This window comes from Xyrauchen texanus, chromosome 46, assembly GCF_025860055.1.
Source record: "Xyrauchen texanus isolate HMW12.3.18 chromosome 46, RBS_HiC_50CHRs, whole genome shotgun sequence".
Classification (NCBI taxonomy): Eukaryota; Metazoa; Chordata; class Actinopteri; order Cypriniformes; family Catostomidae; genus Xyrauchen; species Xyrauchen texanus.
Genome location: NC_068321.1, coordinates 15,408,148 through 15,425,123, shown reverse-complemented (window position 1 = coordinate 15,425,123; position 16,976 = coordinate 15,408,148). Strand labels below are relative to the sequence as shown.

General features: G+C 37.2%; 1 protein-coding gene across 1 annotated transcript; it reads left to right on the top strand.

The window, feature by feature from the left end:
- The first annotated feature begins 10,645 nt into the window (after positions 1 to 10,645).
- Positions 10,646 to 16,870, top strand: LOC127638422 (armadillo repeat-containing protein 10-like). Its single transcript, XM_052119944.1, has 6 exons — positions 10,646 to 10,989; positions 11,271 to 11,416; positions 11,553 to 11,687; positions 11,821 to 11,997; positions 14,092 to 14,163; positions 15,369 to 16,870. The coding sequence occupies exons 1-6, from the start codon at positions 10,722 to 10,724 to the stop codon at positions 15,618 to 15,620; spliced, it is 1,050 nt and encodes a 349-aa protein (XP_051975904.1). The 5' UTR covers positions 10,646 to 10,721; the 3' UTR covers positions 15,621 to 16,870.
- The last annotated feature ends 106 nt before the right edge of the window (positions 16,871 to 16,976 follow it).

Sequence of the window (16,976 nt, the reverse complement as noted above, 5' to 3'; positions counted from 1 at the left end):
GACAATAATAAAGTTTTTCACAAATTATGTGTACATGTGTTTGTGCGCTGCATAAATATAACTATAGATACTTCTTTATGCAATCTGTTATTTTCAGAAAATTCCCTATATATGAGTCCTTTGAGTCTCGCTCCATCACATTGACTCTTATTGTGAACTTTAACCATGACCTTCTGATTACCCTCAGTGCTCTTGACTCGACCCTCAGTCATTGTCGTCTAGACAGGCTTTTTAATCTCCTCCTTTATGGTCTGTTGAAAAAAAAAAATGTGTAATACTACCTGTCTGAAAGGTGTACACTGGCTAAATGAATGACATATTGCTGGTATCAATGCATACATACATCCTGTAAGATAGTTTAACCATACTTTCCAGTCTTTAAAGACTATTGAAGAGTACTGCCGTATGATTTCTCCCTCTAAACAATTCAGGTAATATACATTAAATGTATTTAAAATACAGGCCTGAAAATGCATAATGCATTTGGTGTAAAATGTCATGCCTAACTTGAAGATCTTGAATCACTTGTGAATATCAGTGAAAATTACCCACACACTGTATTTGTATATTGTAGCTTTAACCAACTTAACACGCTCCACTGTATTTGAATGTCCTAAATTAGAGGACAAATCCAACTTCCTTCTCATAACTCAACACTAATTTATAAGCTAATGTGGAGGAGGACATGAGACACTATGCACCGTTTTCTGTTGTAAAAAAAGAGCCCTATTGTACACTTGTGACTTCCCTTCATTCGAAATGGATACACTGCCATCCACTGGACGATTTATACATAACAGTAATAATAGCTGGCCAAGGGAGTAAATATTGTGTTTCTTTGCTTGTTCTCAGTTATTTTGTTTTCAATGATTTTCACCAGTATGGCCTATTTTGTTTGAGCATCAAAAATTACTTTCAGGAAGAAATGCATCTCCTTGGGGCTTCATTGAAAGAATTATGACATGTTGCACAAGTAGTGAGGTAGTGTCATGAATAACTTGGCTCCTGGCTATTTGTAAACCAGACGGAAAATCCGCCTCAATATGACGTTCTGTCTGCTCAGCTAAAAAATTACCATTGGGAGTTTTAAAATCACTATGCTATGACAGTTCCCCATCAATTCAGTCAGAATGCTGCGTTATAGCTGATGCATTGGGGTTATCCATAGTGGGCATTATAACACAGCGCATCTTTTCTGCTTTTTCTCCTTCAGGGTGCTGATAATCTCTCTCTCGTACTTTGCATGGAAAATTGAATTTTCTTCTACAAAGGATCTTAGTCAAGATTTGCACCTCTCTAAGCAGGTGGATCAGAGTTTCTTCTACCCCCTTCCATGCTCCGGCTATAGCGGATAATAAACTTTCACCTGAACAGCAGTGTTGGAATTTGTCCTCCTGTGGACAGTGGGTGGAAAAGACATATTCACCTCTTTTACCACATCACAGTTCTGGGATAATTCTGCGACCCATGGGCCTCAATGGAAAGTATCCGTTGGATTATTCATTTATTTTGTTGTATTGTATTTTTTTCTGTAGCGTGTAATATTAATGTTTTATGCCGTGTGAATGGCATGCCCGTTGGATTCAACGGGCAAGAGAGCTGTGTCCTCTGCCTGGGTCAAGCTCATGCAGAGGCAGCACATGGCTGGTAGGATTGCGCTTATTGCAAGCACATGAGACTTAAAACGCTGCGCTCTTGGCTCTCCCTCTTTCTGAGGGATGAGTCTGGTCCCTTCACCTCCCACCATGATCCTTTCTGTGGCTCTTAATGCCCAGATGTTCTTAATCTGATCTGAACTGACAACACGATGGTCGTGGCTTACATAAACTGCCAAGGGGGAGTTCGATCACAACTCAAACAGTTCCGATGACACACTGTTGCATCTGGTACACCCTGAATTATTCCCCGCTTGGCTTGGATGCGCTAGCCCACAATTGGCCAGTGAGTCACAAGTATGTATTCATTCCCATCCACTTACTTCACCAATATTGTGCAAAATTCTGGAGGATGGGGAAGCGGTACTGTTGGTTGCACCGGAATGGCCAAACCACCCATGGTTCCTGGAATTAATAGAGCTCTTGAATATTTGCGAGATTTAAAAAAGTTTCAGAGATTGGCTACACCTGCAGGGATAACCCCATAGCGTCAGCTATGACGCAGCATTCATTCCCTCATTTCAGGGAACCATGGCTACAGTCGTAACCTTATCGTTATGAGCTACTTACAATACTGTAGCGCATTCCATCTATTGGCTAGTTGATTTTACGAACGTTCCATGATTGTCAGACGTCACTGGTGGGCGATGGTATTTCCGGTCTAACGCTACGTTAGGTTCATCGACGACGCCGGTAACTATCAGGTAAGACTAGGACCAGATAAACATGGCTTTCTACACCAGATCCCTTCAACATCTGCCAAGGATAACGATAAATGACGTACACCGAATAATTCAAGCGTCATCATCGGCTCCCAAGAGCAAGAGGGAAAAGGGTTTCAAGATATACGTCTCTTCATTCATTGACAATTATGAAGGTAAGTTATGCTATGTCTTTAGCTAGCTGTAGCCCTAACGTTAGCGATGATGCTAGGTGACGTTAGGCTAGAAAGTAACCTTTACAAAATACTTATTAAACGATTAATTTTAGTTGTTTGACATGTGGTTTATTATATGTTCATTTTACTATCTGACATTGAATAAATGTATGGGCGTTTCTTCAACAAGGGGCATTTTTAGGCTTGTGAAGTTGAATAAAAAAACTTGTTCAAAAGTCACGTAACACCGTCTCATAAGTTTAAATTATTTGTCTAGTTTTAAGGTCTGTAAGAGGACAAACTTAGATTACAAGAGAAGTTATGAGACTGTGTTAGTCTCGTAACTAAGAAGTTATGAGTTATTCTGTTTTTAGATAACAGCAGTGAAATGTCATTTCCACCACATCTCAATGCTGTTATTTAAAAACAGAATAACTTATGTCAGTCAAGAATTGTCTAGGGTCATTTTTGTAACTAGTTTTATCAGTTTTTCCACAATGTACAATAATTATACATTTGTCAATGAGATAAATTAACTGCCCTAAGGACCAAACGGTGAACAGTACACCTGTCACACTCTGAAACGTAATACTGGTTTGGGCAAGAGCTTATTAGAAAATAAATGACTTGCATTTTTATATTAAGTAGAGCATGATCTCGTAAATTGTGGATACATTTTTAATGTGTGATGAGAACTTTTTAAATATTTTTTAAAAATGTGGGTGGTGATGGAAATTACAATGAATTAACGTGAATGTAGAGAAACAGTGAGATGTTTATTAGAAAAACAATTAAACTCATCACACTCAGTAAACTCAATTCACAAAGCCATTAAACATAACCACAACTGTTTTTAGTGTAGTGCTGAGTTTGATGTATACAACTGATTTGTCTCACAGATGAACGGTTACAGTGCGTGTAAATAACTGACACAACTTATGGCAAGGCAAAAATATAAGCAATAAATGATGCAACAAAATTGAATTTTCATTCATCTAAATGAAATCAATTAATATAAAAGTATAATTTAGAAATAAAAATAATATTATAATCTAAATATAAAAAGTATTGTAATGTATTATAATATAAAAAGTATTACACAAATCTATTCTTGCAATCCATATCAATTGTACTTTGGTCATATTTTTAAAAAATGACATTTTTGGTTACAAAGTACATAAAAGTGCCCATAGTCTAAGAATCACCCATATACTAATGACTTGTGTTGTCCAGTTACATGTTTTGACAGTATTTGGTTATCCCCAGTATCAAGTAAAGACAGACAGGGAGAGTCAGCATCCGTGCTACCTGTCATAGATCTTTGAGGAAACATGAGAAACCTCACACCATCAGAGTAGGATGAAAGACAGTTCAGTTGTTCGTCTGATCCAACCAGTTCTGTTCTGGGGCTTCAATTTGGCAATGATGGGTTAAACTGGCAAACAAATGTATAATTACCTAAACAAGTTGAACATCTTAGACAACTATCTAGCTAGCCAAATGTTTGAAGTAGGTAACACTATGATGACACGTGCCTGCCCTATTAGTGTTCTAGTAGACCTACCATTCCTATGTGAAACCCCAGAAGCTGGTTGTTGAGACAGTTGCTTTGCTGTTTATATTGTGTTGTGTTTAACTTACTTTCTTACTAACCCTAAAGTAACCTCATTCTCTAACTCATAGTAGCTAACTTGAAAAATAATGCAAAATGCACTTTTGACTTTTAGATATCTGATCAGTTTGTGATCTCTGCTGATTATAACACACTTTTTTGTTTTTTAAAAGATTGTCCTAGAAGACTCCACTCCTGTTCAGCTCTATGAGGTTCAGTGCTCCTGTGTGGCTGGCAGAGCCTTAATCATAATGTTGCATTACTGTATCAGACTGTACAAAACATGTGTTTGTGTGAAAATCAATGTAAATAGTTCTCTTTAAGAAATGCACATGTATGTACATAAACAACAAACCTATACAAGGTACCTTTTGTTATTATGAATTCAGTGTTAGTAGTTATTAGATTACATTAAATTTTATTGTCATTTAGCAGAGTACAGGTACAGAGCCAATGAAATGCAGTTGACATCCAACCAGAAGTGCAAAGAAGCATTAAAATACTGTTGAGTACTGTATTATGTGCAGTTATGTGGACTAGTTATCTACAAACTCATAACATACAAAATGTCAAACGTTGCATCACAATGTTACAATTATAGGAGCCATGTTATTGTTGAGTGTAGTATGACAGCTTGTGTCTTTGTATAATAAATGTCTGAATTAACTCATGTATTTGTGTTCCTCCTGGCAGTGTAAAAGACAATAAATGACATGTAAACATTGTCAATATTTCAGACAATTTTCTGAAAGGTATATCACAAGATACAAAAAAACAAACAGCATAGTAAATTACAAAATATATAAGCAGTATATGGAAGCTCATAGAGAAAAATACAGTCCTTGGCGCTGGTAAACAAAAATTGTTCCACTCAAAAGACATGGCACAGCTCCTTGAACAAGTTTTCGGCGTCCTGTGGTTATGATGAAATCTTCTAGCTTAAAATGTCGACTGCATACCCGGGTGTTATCGGTAGGAGTGAAGTTCTCGCGTCTTATCTTGACTAGCCACGTACCTCAGGCTGATGCGGAAAACGATGAAAACTTCGGAATTATACCTCGATGAAACGGCACATCGAGGAACAATACAATGTAATTTAGAGTTGCCAATTTGATACTGATATGTAAGACGTTTCTTATTTACTGTTAACATTTTACATACGGTACTCGCTGATAGCTTGCCACTCACTCTTCCACAACATCTACATCGGAAATACCGGTAGTAACCTAAACCGGAAGTCCCCCCGCCCACCACGCAGATTTCGAACGTTCGTCGCGTCACCTGTGCACATAGCGAATTGCATTTAACTAGTGTCCCTCAAAGGTTTATGTGTGCATGTGTACTTGAGATAATTGCACATTAAAATGATCATTGTCCATATCAATTCAGTTCACTCGACATTGCAGTGAAACGCTTTGGGAAATTCATTTTGCATGACCTAGTTGAAGTCCATATATCATAATTCCAATCTTATGAATTTTTTTCCTTCAAAACATTGTCTCGTCTTGATCAGCCCTCTCTTCACCGTCGACGGACCCCTTCCAGCGGACAGGATTTCCCTGCAGATGCATCAGGACATAATTTGTCTGACTCTCAATGCCTGCAGCAAAAGATTCACCCGCCACTCTAGTGCTCCTGCGAAGAGTTTCTCCGCCTCGCTGCCGGCATCGAGTTCTTCGCTTCAGCTAGATATCTACCTGCTTCCCGCAGCATCCAAGCCATAGCTGTATTCTTTGATTATACATACACTAATATATATATATATATATATATATATATATATATATATATATATATACACACTGGCAGCCAAAAGTTTGGAATAATGGACAGATTTTGCTCTTATGGAAAGAAATTGGTACTTTTATTCACCAAAGTGGCATTCAACTGATCACAATGTATAGCCAGTACATTAATAACATGAAAAATTACTATTACAATGTGAAAAAATGTTTTCAGAACTTCTTAAACTACTTCAAAAAGTTCTCATTAAACGTGCAGCAATGACAGATCCTTGGCATTCTAGCTGTCAGTTTGTCCAGATACTCAGGTGACATTTCACCTCATACTTCCTGTAGCACTTGCCATGTGGCGGTCTTGTCGGGCACTTCTCACACACCTTACAGTCTAGCTGATCCCACAAAAACTCAATGGGGTTCAGATCCATAACACTATTTTCCAATTAGATGTTGTCCAATGTCTGTTTCTTTGCCCACTCTAACATTTTCTTTTTGTTTTTCTGTTTCAAAAGTGGGGTTTTATTTGCAATTTTACCCAGAACACCTGCGCCCCTGAGTCTTCTCTTTACTGTTGTACGTGAAACTGGTGTTGAGCGGGAAGAATTCAATGAAGCTGTCAGCTGAGGACATGTGAGGCGTCTATTTCTCAAACTAGAGATTCTGACGTACTTATCCTCTTGTTTAGTTGTACATCTGATGCTCATACTTCGCCTGATGTTATACATAATGAAACTATCAGACATGTAGTGACATGTAAATACCTAGGAGTAATGATGGATAATATGCAGGGATTTGCAAGGCAGAGATTTTATTTCCTTCAAAGTCTTAGGTCCTTTGGAGGAAGAAACAGATTCTGTTAATAATCTTCATGTCTGTGATGAGTGTTTTACAATATTGTAATTCTGTATGGTACACGAGCTTGTCTTTTAGTTTAAAAACATAGCTGTTGAACCAAAAAACCTCTTAAGGTTGGCCAATATAATTTTTTCTGAAACAAATAATGTGCTGTACAATGAATTTGCACTTTTCCCATCTAACCGTCGGTACAAAGAACCGAGATTTAATCGAGTGAGACTAACAAAGTCTTTTGTGCATCAAGCCATCCTTGAACTGAATAAGGCACACAAAAAAAATACCTTTTCTAGTTTTGTGTAATGTGAAAAGTGTCAATATAATTTCTGTCCTTGTTAGAGTCAGTTGTCCTTTGTCTTTGAAGACTGTAGTGTACACCTTTGTATGAAATATTCATTTGTTGGTCTTTTCAAGCATTATATAGCCTCGAAACAATGATTGACTGATGAGTTTCTAGAGAAAGCGGTTTATTTTTTGCTAGTATTGATATTAAGACATGCCAGTCTATTGCACAATGTGGCAAAACAAACACAATGACAATGTTAAGCTTCATTTAATGAACCAAATAGCTTTCAGCAGTGATTAATATAATGGCAAGTGATTTTCAAGAAAACAATTTAACATGATTACTCAGCAACTAGGGGTTGGAGTGATGGCTGCTGGAAATGGGGCTTGTCTAGATTTGATACAAAGTTACTTTTTTCAAATAGTGATGGTGCTGTTTTTTACATCAGTAATGTCCTGACTATAGTTTGTGATCAGTTGAATGCCACTTTGGTGAATTAAAGTACCAATTTCCTTCCAAAACAGCAAAATCTGTACAATATTCAAAATTTGTGGCCGCCAGTAAATATAGATATATATTTGTGTGTATGTTGTTGGGTAGAGAATTAAAGGACTGTATTTAAGAAGTCTATTGTTGAGTCTATTTTAATGTGGTTATCACTCCAGTGTGTCTGTTAGAACACAGGTACCAGGCAATGGACTGAATTTGAGGTTTTTAATTAAATGTTGCTGTAGGCACGGGCATACAGTTTCCAGGGTTTACTGTATGAAAGTTAGTGTGTGGTTCTGAAATGGAGATGCACTGTACTTGTCAGCATATAACTAACCTGCGAACAGCCAGAGAGGTCTAGATGCCTAAGTCTGTGGCTGCCCTCAGTAGTCAGATACTGCAGACCTTTGTCAGAGATGTCCATGAATTATGCAATATTCATAAACCGCATTGTCAGGCAGCAACTTCATGTTCAGACAAAATGTATTTACAGTATGAAGTATATTTTTGAAAGAAACATTAGAATCAGTGAATGCATATTTAAAAATGGAAATAATACAAACGCAGGCTTTGTATACCTTGAAAGGACTCTCATTGTGTCAATTGTAATCTAGGTGTTGGCCAAATTAAGATGAATGACAGAATGACATCCCTCCAAAATCACCCTCATAATTTCATCCCAAGTGTTTGCAAACAAAACATCATTAAAGGGATAGTTCATCCAAATTATCTCAATTTTCTCACCCTCATGCCATCCCAGATGTGTATGGCAATCTTTATTTTGCTGAACAGAAACGAAGATTTTTAGAAGAATATTTTAGCTCTGTAGGTCCATAAATTTCAAGTGAATCATAGCCAGAACTTTGAAGGTCCAAAAAGCATCTAAAAGGCATCATAAAAGTAATCCACAAGACTGCAGTGGTTAAATCCATATCTTCAGCAGAGATATAATAGATGTGGGTGAGAAACAGATCAATATTTAAATCATTTTTTACTATAAATCTTTACATTCTTCTTCAATTGACACTCTTTAAAACTTCTGTTTAAGTCCTATAAAAATGGTGTTACATTAGCAAAAAATGTATTTACATTATACATACACATACACACACACACACACACACACTTTATATAATGTTGAAAAGGATAACGAAACTCAAATACCAGTAAATCTTGATTCTCAAGCATTGCTTGAATCTTCTCTATAAAATTCAGAGGATCTTCAGGGCATGAGACACAACCCAGAAAGTAAAGGTTTAAAAATAAGGTATATTTTTGTTTATTTATCTTTATAGAAATCACCCTAAATTAATAGCTTCTCAACTACTTATTTTTATTGAAAGCCTTATTTTCTGAAATGTCAATTTGTTAACATTATGCTAAAAACTGAATTCACAGTTTTGTAATAGCATTTCCAGATGATAAATCTCATTTAAATAATATGCATATATTATTATTATTATTATTATTATTATTATTATTATTATGTAAATGACCTTGTAAATCTGAGGAAGTTAATTTTTAATAATGTAGTCTCTTAAAACTGGATCTGCATCTTATAAAGTCATAACAACAGTGGGAAGTGCAGCAATGGTTTAATGATTTATAGCCCTTAAAATCTCTTAACACACCTGTATCTGTCAATATTTACAGCCGTGTCTTATTTGCTGCCCTTCTTGACACCAGGCCATTGTCCAAAAGTCTTCGCCTCACTGTGCGTGCAGATGCACTCACACCAACCTGCTGCCAATATTGAGCAAGCTCTGCACTGTTAGTGACATGATTCCATAACGGACTCCTCAGGAGAAGATGGTGCGGGTGATTGCTGGACACTCCGAGACGTCCTGAAGCATTCTTCACTGCAGTTGAACCTCTCCTTGAAGTTCTTGATGATCCGGTCAATGTTTCTTTCTGTTGCAATATTCTTCAAAGTAATTTCCTTGCATGTGAGGCCATTTTGATGTAAATCAATGATGGCTGCATGACTTTCTTTAGAGGTAACCATTGCTAACAAGAACACAATAATTGAAAGCACTTCTTCCCTCCTTTTATAGCAATCAGAATGCTCTTATAATCCAATCAGAATGATAGAGTGAAATCCACCTGACTAGAACTCGTTCACACTCACTTTTCCAGGTGCTGCTGATATGATTAGTGAAATTATGTTAGCTGGTCATTTTGTGCTAGGGCCAAAAACTGTGAAATTTGGGTTTTTGTGATAAAGTTCTTTTTTTTGGCCAATTAAGTTTTTGCAATTATTTAAAATGCATCTGATCACTCTGCACAATAATCTACAAACAATGTGAATGAACACCACAATAACTGAAGCAGAAAACTTTGCGAAACACAAAATTGATGTCACGGCCAGTACTTTTGTCCACAGCTGTACTCATGTTGCTTAATAACATAGATATATGGTTGGTCAGCAGAGATAATCCCAGGGGTACTGCAACGATATATTGTTTAGTGTTTACTTTATATTTGAGTTCATTAAATTAAAATTCGAAATTACAAATCTGTATTCTGTATTCTAAATACCCTTAATTAAAATAAAATTTCTAATTCAAAATTCAGAAAATCTTAATTGGAATTTAAAGGGATAGTTCACCCAAAAATGGAAATTCTCTCATCATTTATTCACTCTCATGTCATCTCATATGTGCATGATTTACTTTCTTCTGAAGAACACAAACGAAGATTTTTAAGAGAATAATATCTCTGTAGGCCCATACAATGCAAGCAAATGGTGACCAGATATATCAATATTTTCAAAAATCATATAAAAGCAGCATAAAAATAATTCATACAACTCAGTGGATAAATAAATGTCTCCAGAAGCGATATGATAGGTGTTGGTGAGAAACAGGTCAATGTTTAAGTCCTTTTTTACTATGAATCTCCACTTTCAGTTTCACAGTCTGGACATTTTTGGGTGAGCTATCCCTTTAAAAAGCATTCTCAAATTTAGTTGGCACAACCCTCATGTTCAAACAAAATAACCGGAATGTATAAGCATTAATTTATGAAGGTATTCGTGTAAAAAACTCAAGTGTTTGGCTTCAAGTAACACGCTTCAACTCCGTGAAAGATTTTGGTCGGCCACTGATGCAACCGTTAGCATCATGATAATTAAGCAGTCAGTGACGAGTATGCTCAGAGTCGCAAAGCTCCGCTATTTCTCCTGTCGAAGAAGTACTATGTTTTAACTTTTATGCATCAAATCTGCGCATATCGCGGAATGGGAGATGACAATGTTATATCTCGGCTCGCCAGTATGAAGGCTCTCTTGGGAATTGTAGCAGGCGCTGGTGCCTCATACGGCATTTATAAACTAGTGTTTGGTCGTGTTGCAGATGGAGGAAACAGACGAAAGTCTAAAAGTGTAACTGTACAGCCTGGGAGTTTGATGGCCAAAGTGTCTGGATTTAAAGTTGTCAGCAAGACTGATAATCTGGATGCACCTGCAGATACTGAATCGAGTAAGTGAATCATTCATAGGGAGAAGACAACTAGATAGCTTATCAAAGTAAATAATGGGGAAATATTGGATGTTTGGCTATCTAATTGTATTTATCTTTGTAACATTTGTTAGTGTAATAACAAATAGTGTCATAATAACATTTAAATATTGCATTAAGTAAGTACAGGCAGTTTGTCAACTTCATTCCTGTGTCCTAGGATTTTGATCAACAGAGAAAATGAATAGAAGTAGATGCCTCCTTTATGCAAAGCTTACTATGTTCTGTTGTCTTTTCCATAGGTGACATTCACTCAAAATCTACAGCCAGCTTGGAGCCTCGACATCTCACTATGCTTCTCTCCCTGCTGCAGAGCAGCCCCGACTCTGAGGAGAGGAGGAAAGTTCTTGTAACGTTAGGAAATGCTGCTGCCTTCACAGTAAACCAGGTCCTCTTATCATTGTTTGGTTCATTAAGAGAGAATAATTTCAATCAGTCATTATGTTTTGCCTTGCAGACTAGTAGAAATGTCATATGGTGTCGATTCATTTTATTAACAATAATTTTCCTCCTTTCCGCCTCAGAATCTTCTGCAAGAATGTGGCGGCCTTCACATTATAGCCAACTTCCTTTCCGATCCTTTACCTGAGATAAGGGTGCAGACTCTAAATGCACTGAACAATTTAAGCATGAACATCTGTAATCAAGAGCAGCTGAAGGTACTGCTTCACTCATGTGAACTTTTGATGCTTGTTCTCCCTTGGGCATGGGCACGGGCACAATATGAAATGTGAAAAGGGCACATTTTTGTTGGGTGACCTATTGTTACAAATTTAATATGTTGTTGTTTAGGTATATATCCCTTCAGTGATGCAGCTTATTGAGATGTCGCCGGTGAACTCTGACCTTCAGCTGGCAGCACTGAGATTGCTTACTAACCTGTCTGTCACTGAAAATCATCAGCATCTGATGAAGAGCTCCATCACCCTCCTTGTGTCACTACTCGTAGTGAGCAATGAAGACCAACAGGTAACTTTTAAGTAACTTTTTGGATGATGTTTGTAAATCTGTCTGAAATATTTATACATCATATCACTTAGGACTTCCTTTCAGTTTTGCTGATTTAACTTTAGAAAATAATAAGTATATTTTTACTTTAAAATGACTGTTATGGTCTTGAGAATCCTAATTGAAAACAATGGGAATAGTAAAATCTAAATGTTACGGTAATGAAAATTGGGGGCTTAAATGTGCATTAATGTCCTGAAAATAATGTCATATTGCAAAATATCTTAAATGTAGGCATTATTATTTATATATATATATATATATATATATATATGTATATATATAGTGAGGAAATAAGTATTTGAACACCCTGCTATTTTGCAAGTTCTCCCACTTGGAAATCATGGAGGGGTCTGAAATTGCCATCGTAGGTGCATGTCCACTGTGAGAGACATAATCTAAAAAAAAAAATCCAGAAATCACAATGTATGATTTTTTAACTATTTATTTGTATGATACAGCTGCAAATAAGTATTTGAAACCCTGTCTATCAGCTAGAATTCTGACCCTCAAAGACCTGTTAGTCTGCCTTTAAAATGTCCACCTCCACTCCATTTATTATCCTACATTAGATGCACCTGTTTGAGGTCGTTAGCTGCATAAAGACACCTGTCCACCCCATACAATCAGTAAGAATCCAACTACTAACATGGCCAAGACCAAAGAGCTGTCCAAAGACACTAGAGACAAAATTGTACACCTCCACAAGGCTGGAAAGGGAAATTGGGGAAATTGCCAAGCAGCTTGGTGAAAAAAGGTCCACTGATGGAGCAATCATTAGAAAATGGAAGAAGCTAAACATGACTGTCAATCTCCCTCGGACTGGGGCTCCATGCAAGATCTCACCTCGTGGGGTCTCAATGATCCTAAGAAAGGTGAGAAATCAGTCCAGAACTACACGGGAGGAGCTGGTCAATGACCTGAAAAGAGCTGGGACCACCGTTTCCAAGGTTACTGTTGGTACTACACTAAGACGTCATGGTTTGAAATCATGCATGGCACGGAAGGTTCCCCTGCTTAAACCAGCACATGTCAAGGCCCGTCTTAAGTTTGCCAATGACCATTTGGATGATCCAGAGGAGTCATGGGAGAAAGTCATGTGGTCAGATGAGACCAAAATAGAACTTTTTGGTCATAATTCCACTAACCGTGTTTGGAGGAAGAAGAATGATGAGTACCATCCCAAGAACACATCCCTACTGTGAAGCATGGGGGTGGTAGCATCATGCTTTGGGGGTGTTTTTCTGCACATGGGACAGGGCTGACTGCATTGTATTAAGGAGAGGATGACCGGGGCCATGTATTGCGAGATTTTGGGGAACAACCTCCTTCCCTCAGTTAGAGCATTGAAGATGGGTCGAGGCTGGGTCTTCCAACATGACAATGACCCGAAGCACACAGCCAGGATAACCAAGGAGTGGCTCTGTAAGAAGCATATCAAGGTTCTGGCGTGGCCTAGCCAGTCTCCAGACCTAAACCCAATAGAGAATCTTTGGAGGGAGCTCAAACTCCGTGTTTCTCAGCGACAGCCCAGAAACCTGACTGATCTAGAGAAGATCTGTGTGGAGGAGTGGGCCAAAATCCCTCCTGCAGTGTGTGCAAACCTGGTGAAAAACTACAGGAAACGTTTGACCTCTGTAATTGCAAACAAAGGCTACTGTACCAAATATTAACATTGATCTTCTCAGGTGTTCAAATACTTATTTGCAGCTGTATCATACAAATAAATAGTTAAAAAATCATACATTGTGATTTCTGGATTATTTTTTTAGATTATGTCTCTCACAGTGGACATGCACCTACGATGGCAATTTCAGACCCCTCCATGATTTCCAAGTGGGAGAACTTGCAAAATAGCAGGGTGTTCAAATACTTATTTTCCTCACTGTATATATATATATATATATATATATATATATATATATATATATTTTTTTTTTTTTTAATGCAAAATATAATTTCATAATTTTTTGATTTGGAGGTAAATATGACCAGGACATTTTCATTCAAATCACCAAGATGTTTTAAAATTGTATTGTTCATCTTTCCTTGTAGATCCACGTCCTGAAGTTACTAGTAAATCTTTCCTCTAATCCAGATTTGATGGATGATATTGTACAAGCACAGGTGAGTAAACTCATCTCTTTCAGAATTGTTTTCTTTATTTTTGTTTTTATAATGTATAAATAGATATAGTTTACTATAAATAATTGCTTTGGTTGCTAGGTGTCCTAGTTTGTCTCATTGCCTGCTGTTGATGCCATACATCTATTTTTAGCCCTTTAACCCTTTAAGCTCTGAGGGTGTTTTTAAAGATTTTCTATTTCAGTGGTTTACCCAAAATATAAGGCTTATAACTTTAACAACAAAATACAAGGAGGGTCAAGTGTTTGGTATAATTTTTAAATACAACTTTAAAAAAAATTTAATAAATGTTAAATTGGTAAATGGTCTGCACTTATATAGCGCCTTTTTAACCTTAGCGGTATTTACACTGCGTTTTATTCAACCATTCACATACACGTTCGCACACCAATAATGGCAGAGCTGCCATGCAAGGCGCTAGCCTGCCATTGGGAGCAACTTGGGGTTCAGTGTCTTGCCCAAGGACACATTGGCATGTGGGACGGGAATCGAACCACCCACCCTGCGATTAGTGGGCAACCCGCTCTACCACCTGAGCCACAGCCGCAACATAGATGCCCCCACCCCATAGAAAATTTATACTGTGCTGTGAAAAAATATTTGCCTCATCCTGATTTCTTCTGTTTATTTGTATATCTCAAACTAAATTGTTTAAAAAAACAATCCCAATAAAATCGAACATAAAACAAAGGCAATCCAGTTAAACACAAAATACAGTTTATAAATGATAGTGTTATATATTGAAGCAAATAAGTTATCCAATAACAACTGGGCATGTTTGAAAAATTATTTGCCCTCTTCTTCAATCAAATCAACACCTTAATAGAACTTTTTCAGCAGCATGAATTTGGCTAAAGGTCTCACCCAGTAGCACACTGTGCAAAGGTCGAAAGAAATGATGAGGAACAAGGTGATTAAAATACAGTACTGTGCAAAAGTCTTAGGCACATAAGATGTTTCACAAAAGCATTTGTCATATGATGTTTATTTATATCTTCAGCTTTAGTGTGTCAATAGGAAATATACATTTTAGACTCCCAAACATTACTTTTGCAATTAGAAAAGATTAGAATAGAAGAACAGGGAGCCCTGACATTGCAAGTCATGGCCCCCACAAGAAATACAATTATTGGCATCCTAATAAAAAGTGATCTTAATAAACTTTCCTTTTAAATCTGTGTTCACAGGCTCCAGCCTCTTTGATTTTGTTATTTGACTGCTGCACAAGCACCACCGTTCTTCTCCGCCTGTTATATTTTGTGGGCAACCTGCGGGCATGGAGGCCCTCTGCACAGGTGGCTGAAGCACTGAGGAGACGACAGGACTCTCTATACTGTGTTCTACTGGATGGCTCCTCTCAGCTCCACTGCAAGCTGCCCCTGTTGCTCTACCACCCAGATGAGGAGGTGAAGACGCAAGTGGCCAGACTCCTCACATAACATTTAGGCTTCTCTTTGCCTTTACCTGCCAGGCACTGGATGTACCTTATGGATTATTCATCCTCTATACTTGTTCTATGTATAGAAGTTGACACAAGCTTGTTTTCTCACTAACATGTTAGAACTCAAAGAGTTAACATCCTAGCTTTAATTTCTTAATGGAGCATGGTTTGATTTGTACTGAAAACAGGCTGCTCATGTAGATTTTGCACCTGTACACTCTACACTTCATGTTGAAACATTGATAGGAAATGTGAATATGTTGTGGGCTGTATTTCAGCTTACTCCCTCAGGTGTTTTGAGCAACGTTTGTCAAAACACCTGAGGGTTTTTTGTGAACCCCACACCACAGACTCTCCCTGTCAGAGACATTTTGAGAACATCTCTACTGCCAAATGTTTACTTGCCAACTGAATTAATATTACAAGCTTGCAGATATTTTCTCTTGCCACACTAAGTGCTTTGGATATCCAAACTAGTAGTGGAAAGGACTTGCATGCATTCAGAAATGTTTTGGATATGCCTTGAAAAATATGTATTTCTTCAGTGCTGCATAATATAAGAGAAGTTTACAACTGAATGAGAAAACTTCAGGTGATGCTGATATTAATGACCCAGGTAGCCTTTTTGGTCACACTTTATATTAGGTGGCCTTAACTACTATTTACTAATATTAAATACATACAAGACTTAAGTATTCTGCAAAATGCCCACATTTGCAGCTACTCAGGTTGAGGTACAGGTAGGTTTAGGAGTAAGGGTAGGGTTAGGATAAGGATTAGGAGTGCAAGTTAGATTTTGGGGTGGGGGTTGGGTTAGGATAGGATTAGGGGTAAAGTTAACAGTATAACTACAAATGTAATTAAATGCAAGTTTTTTAAACGTAATTACAATTCAACAACATTGTACATTGTATCAAATGGTTAATTACATTGAAGTTAAGGCCACCTAAAATTTAGTGCATCTGTCTATTTTTGTAGAATCTATGCATGCTAATGGAATTGATTGTACAGTGACTTTGTTTTGTGATTCTGAAATTGACATGGTCACTGACATTAATTTTTAATACATATCGTTTCACATTGTAAGCAATTTCAAATGCGATTTTTTGTTCACAATGGAACTACCGCTGTTATACCATTTGAAGTTCACTGTTGAGAACTGGCTGGGCGCATATGAGCGTCTGGATTTTTGAATGTATAACTTATTTTGAAATGTTTTCTGGCATCTATTTCAGATTTGTGGAAGTTAAAATGTTCAAATTAATATTTACATTTTAAAAATCTTGACATTTTTATTCTTTAATCTTGACACAAATTAATTCCCGTCAAAAATCTTGATTATATGGCACTACTC

Coding starts and splice junctions, on each gene's coding strand:
- LOC127638422 (XM_052119944.1), top strand. CDS start 10,722: ATGCATCAAATCTGCGCATATCGCGGAATGGGAGATGACAATGTTATA. Junction 10,990..11,270: donor ACCTGCAGATACTGAATCGA/GTAAGTGAATCA, acceptor TCTTTTCCATAG/GTGACATTCACTCAAAATCT. Junction 11,417..11,552: donor CTGCCTTCACAGTAAACCAG/GTCCTCTTATCA, acceptor TTTCCGCCTCAG/AATCTTCTGCAAGAATGTGG.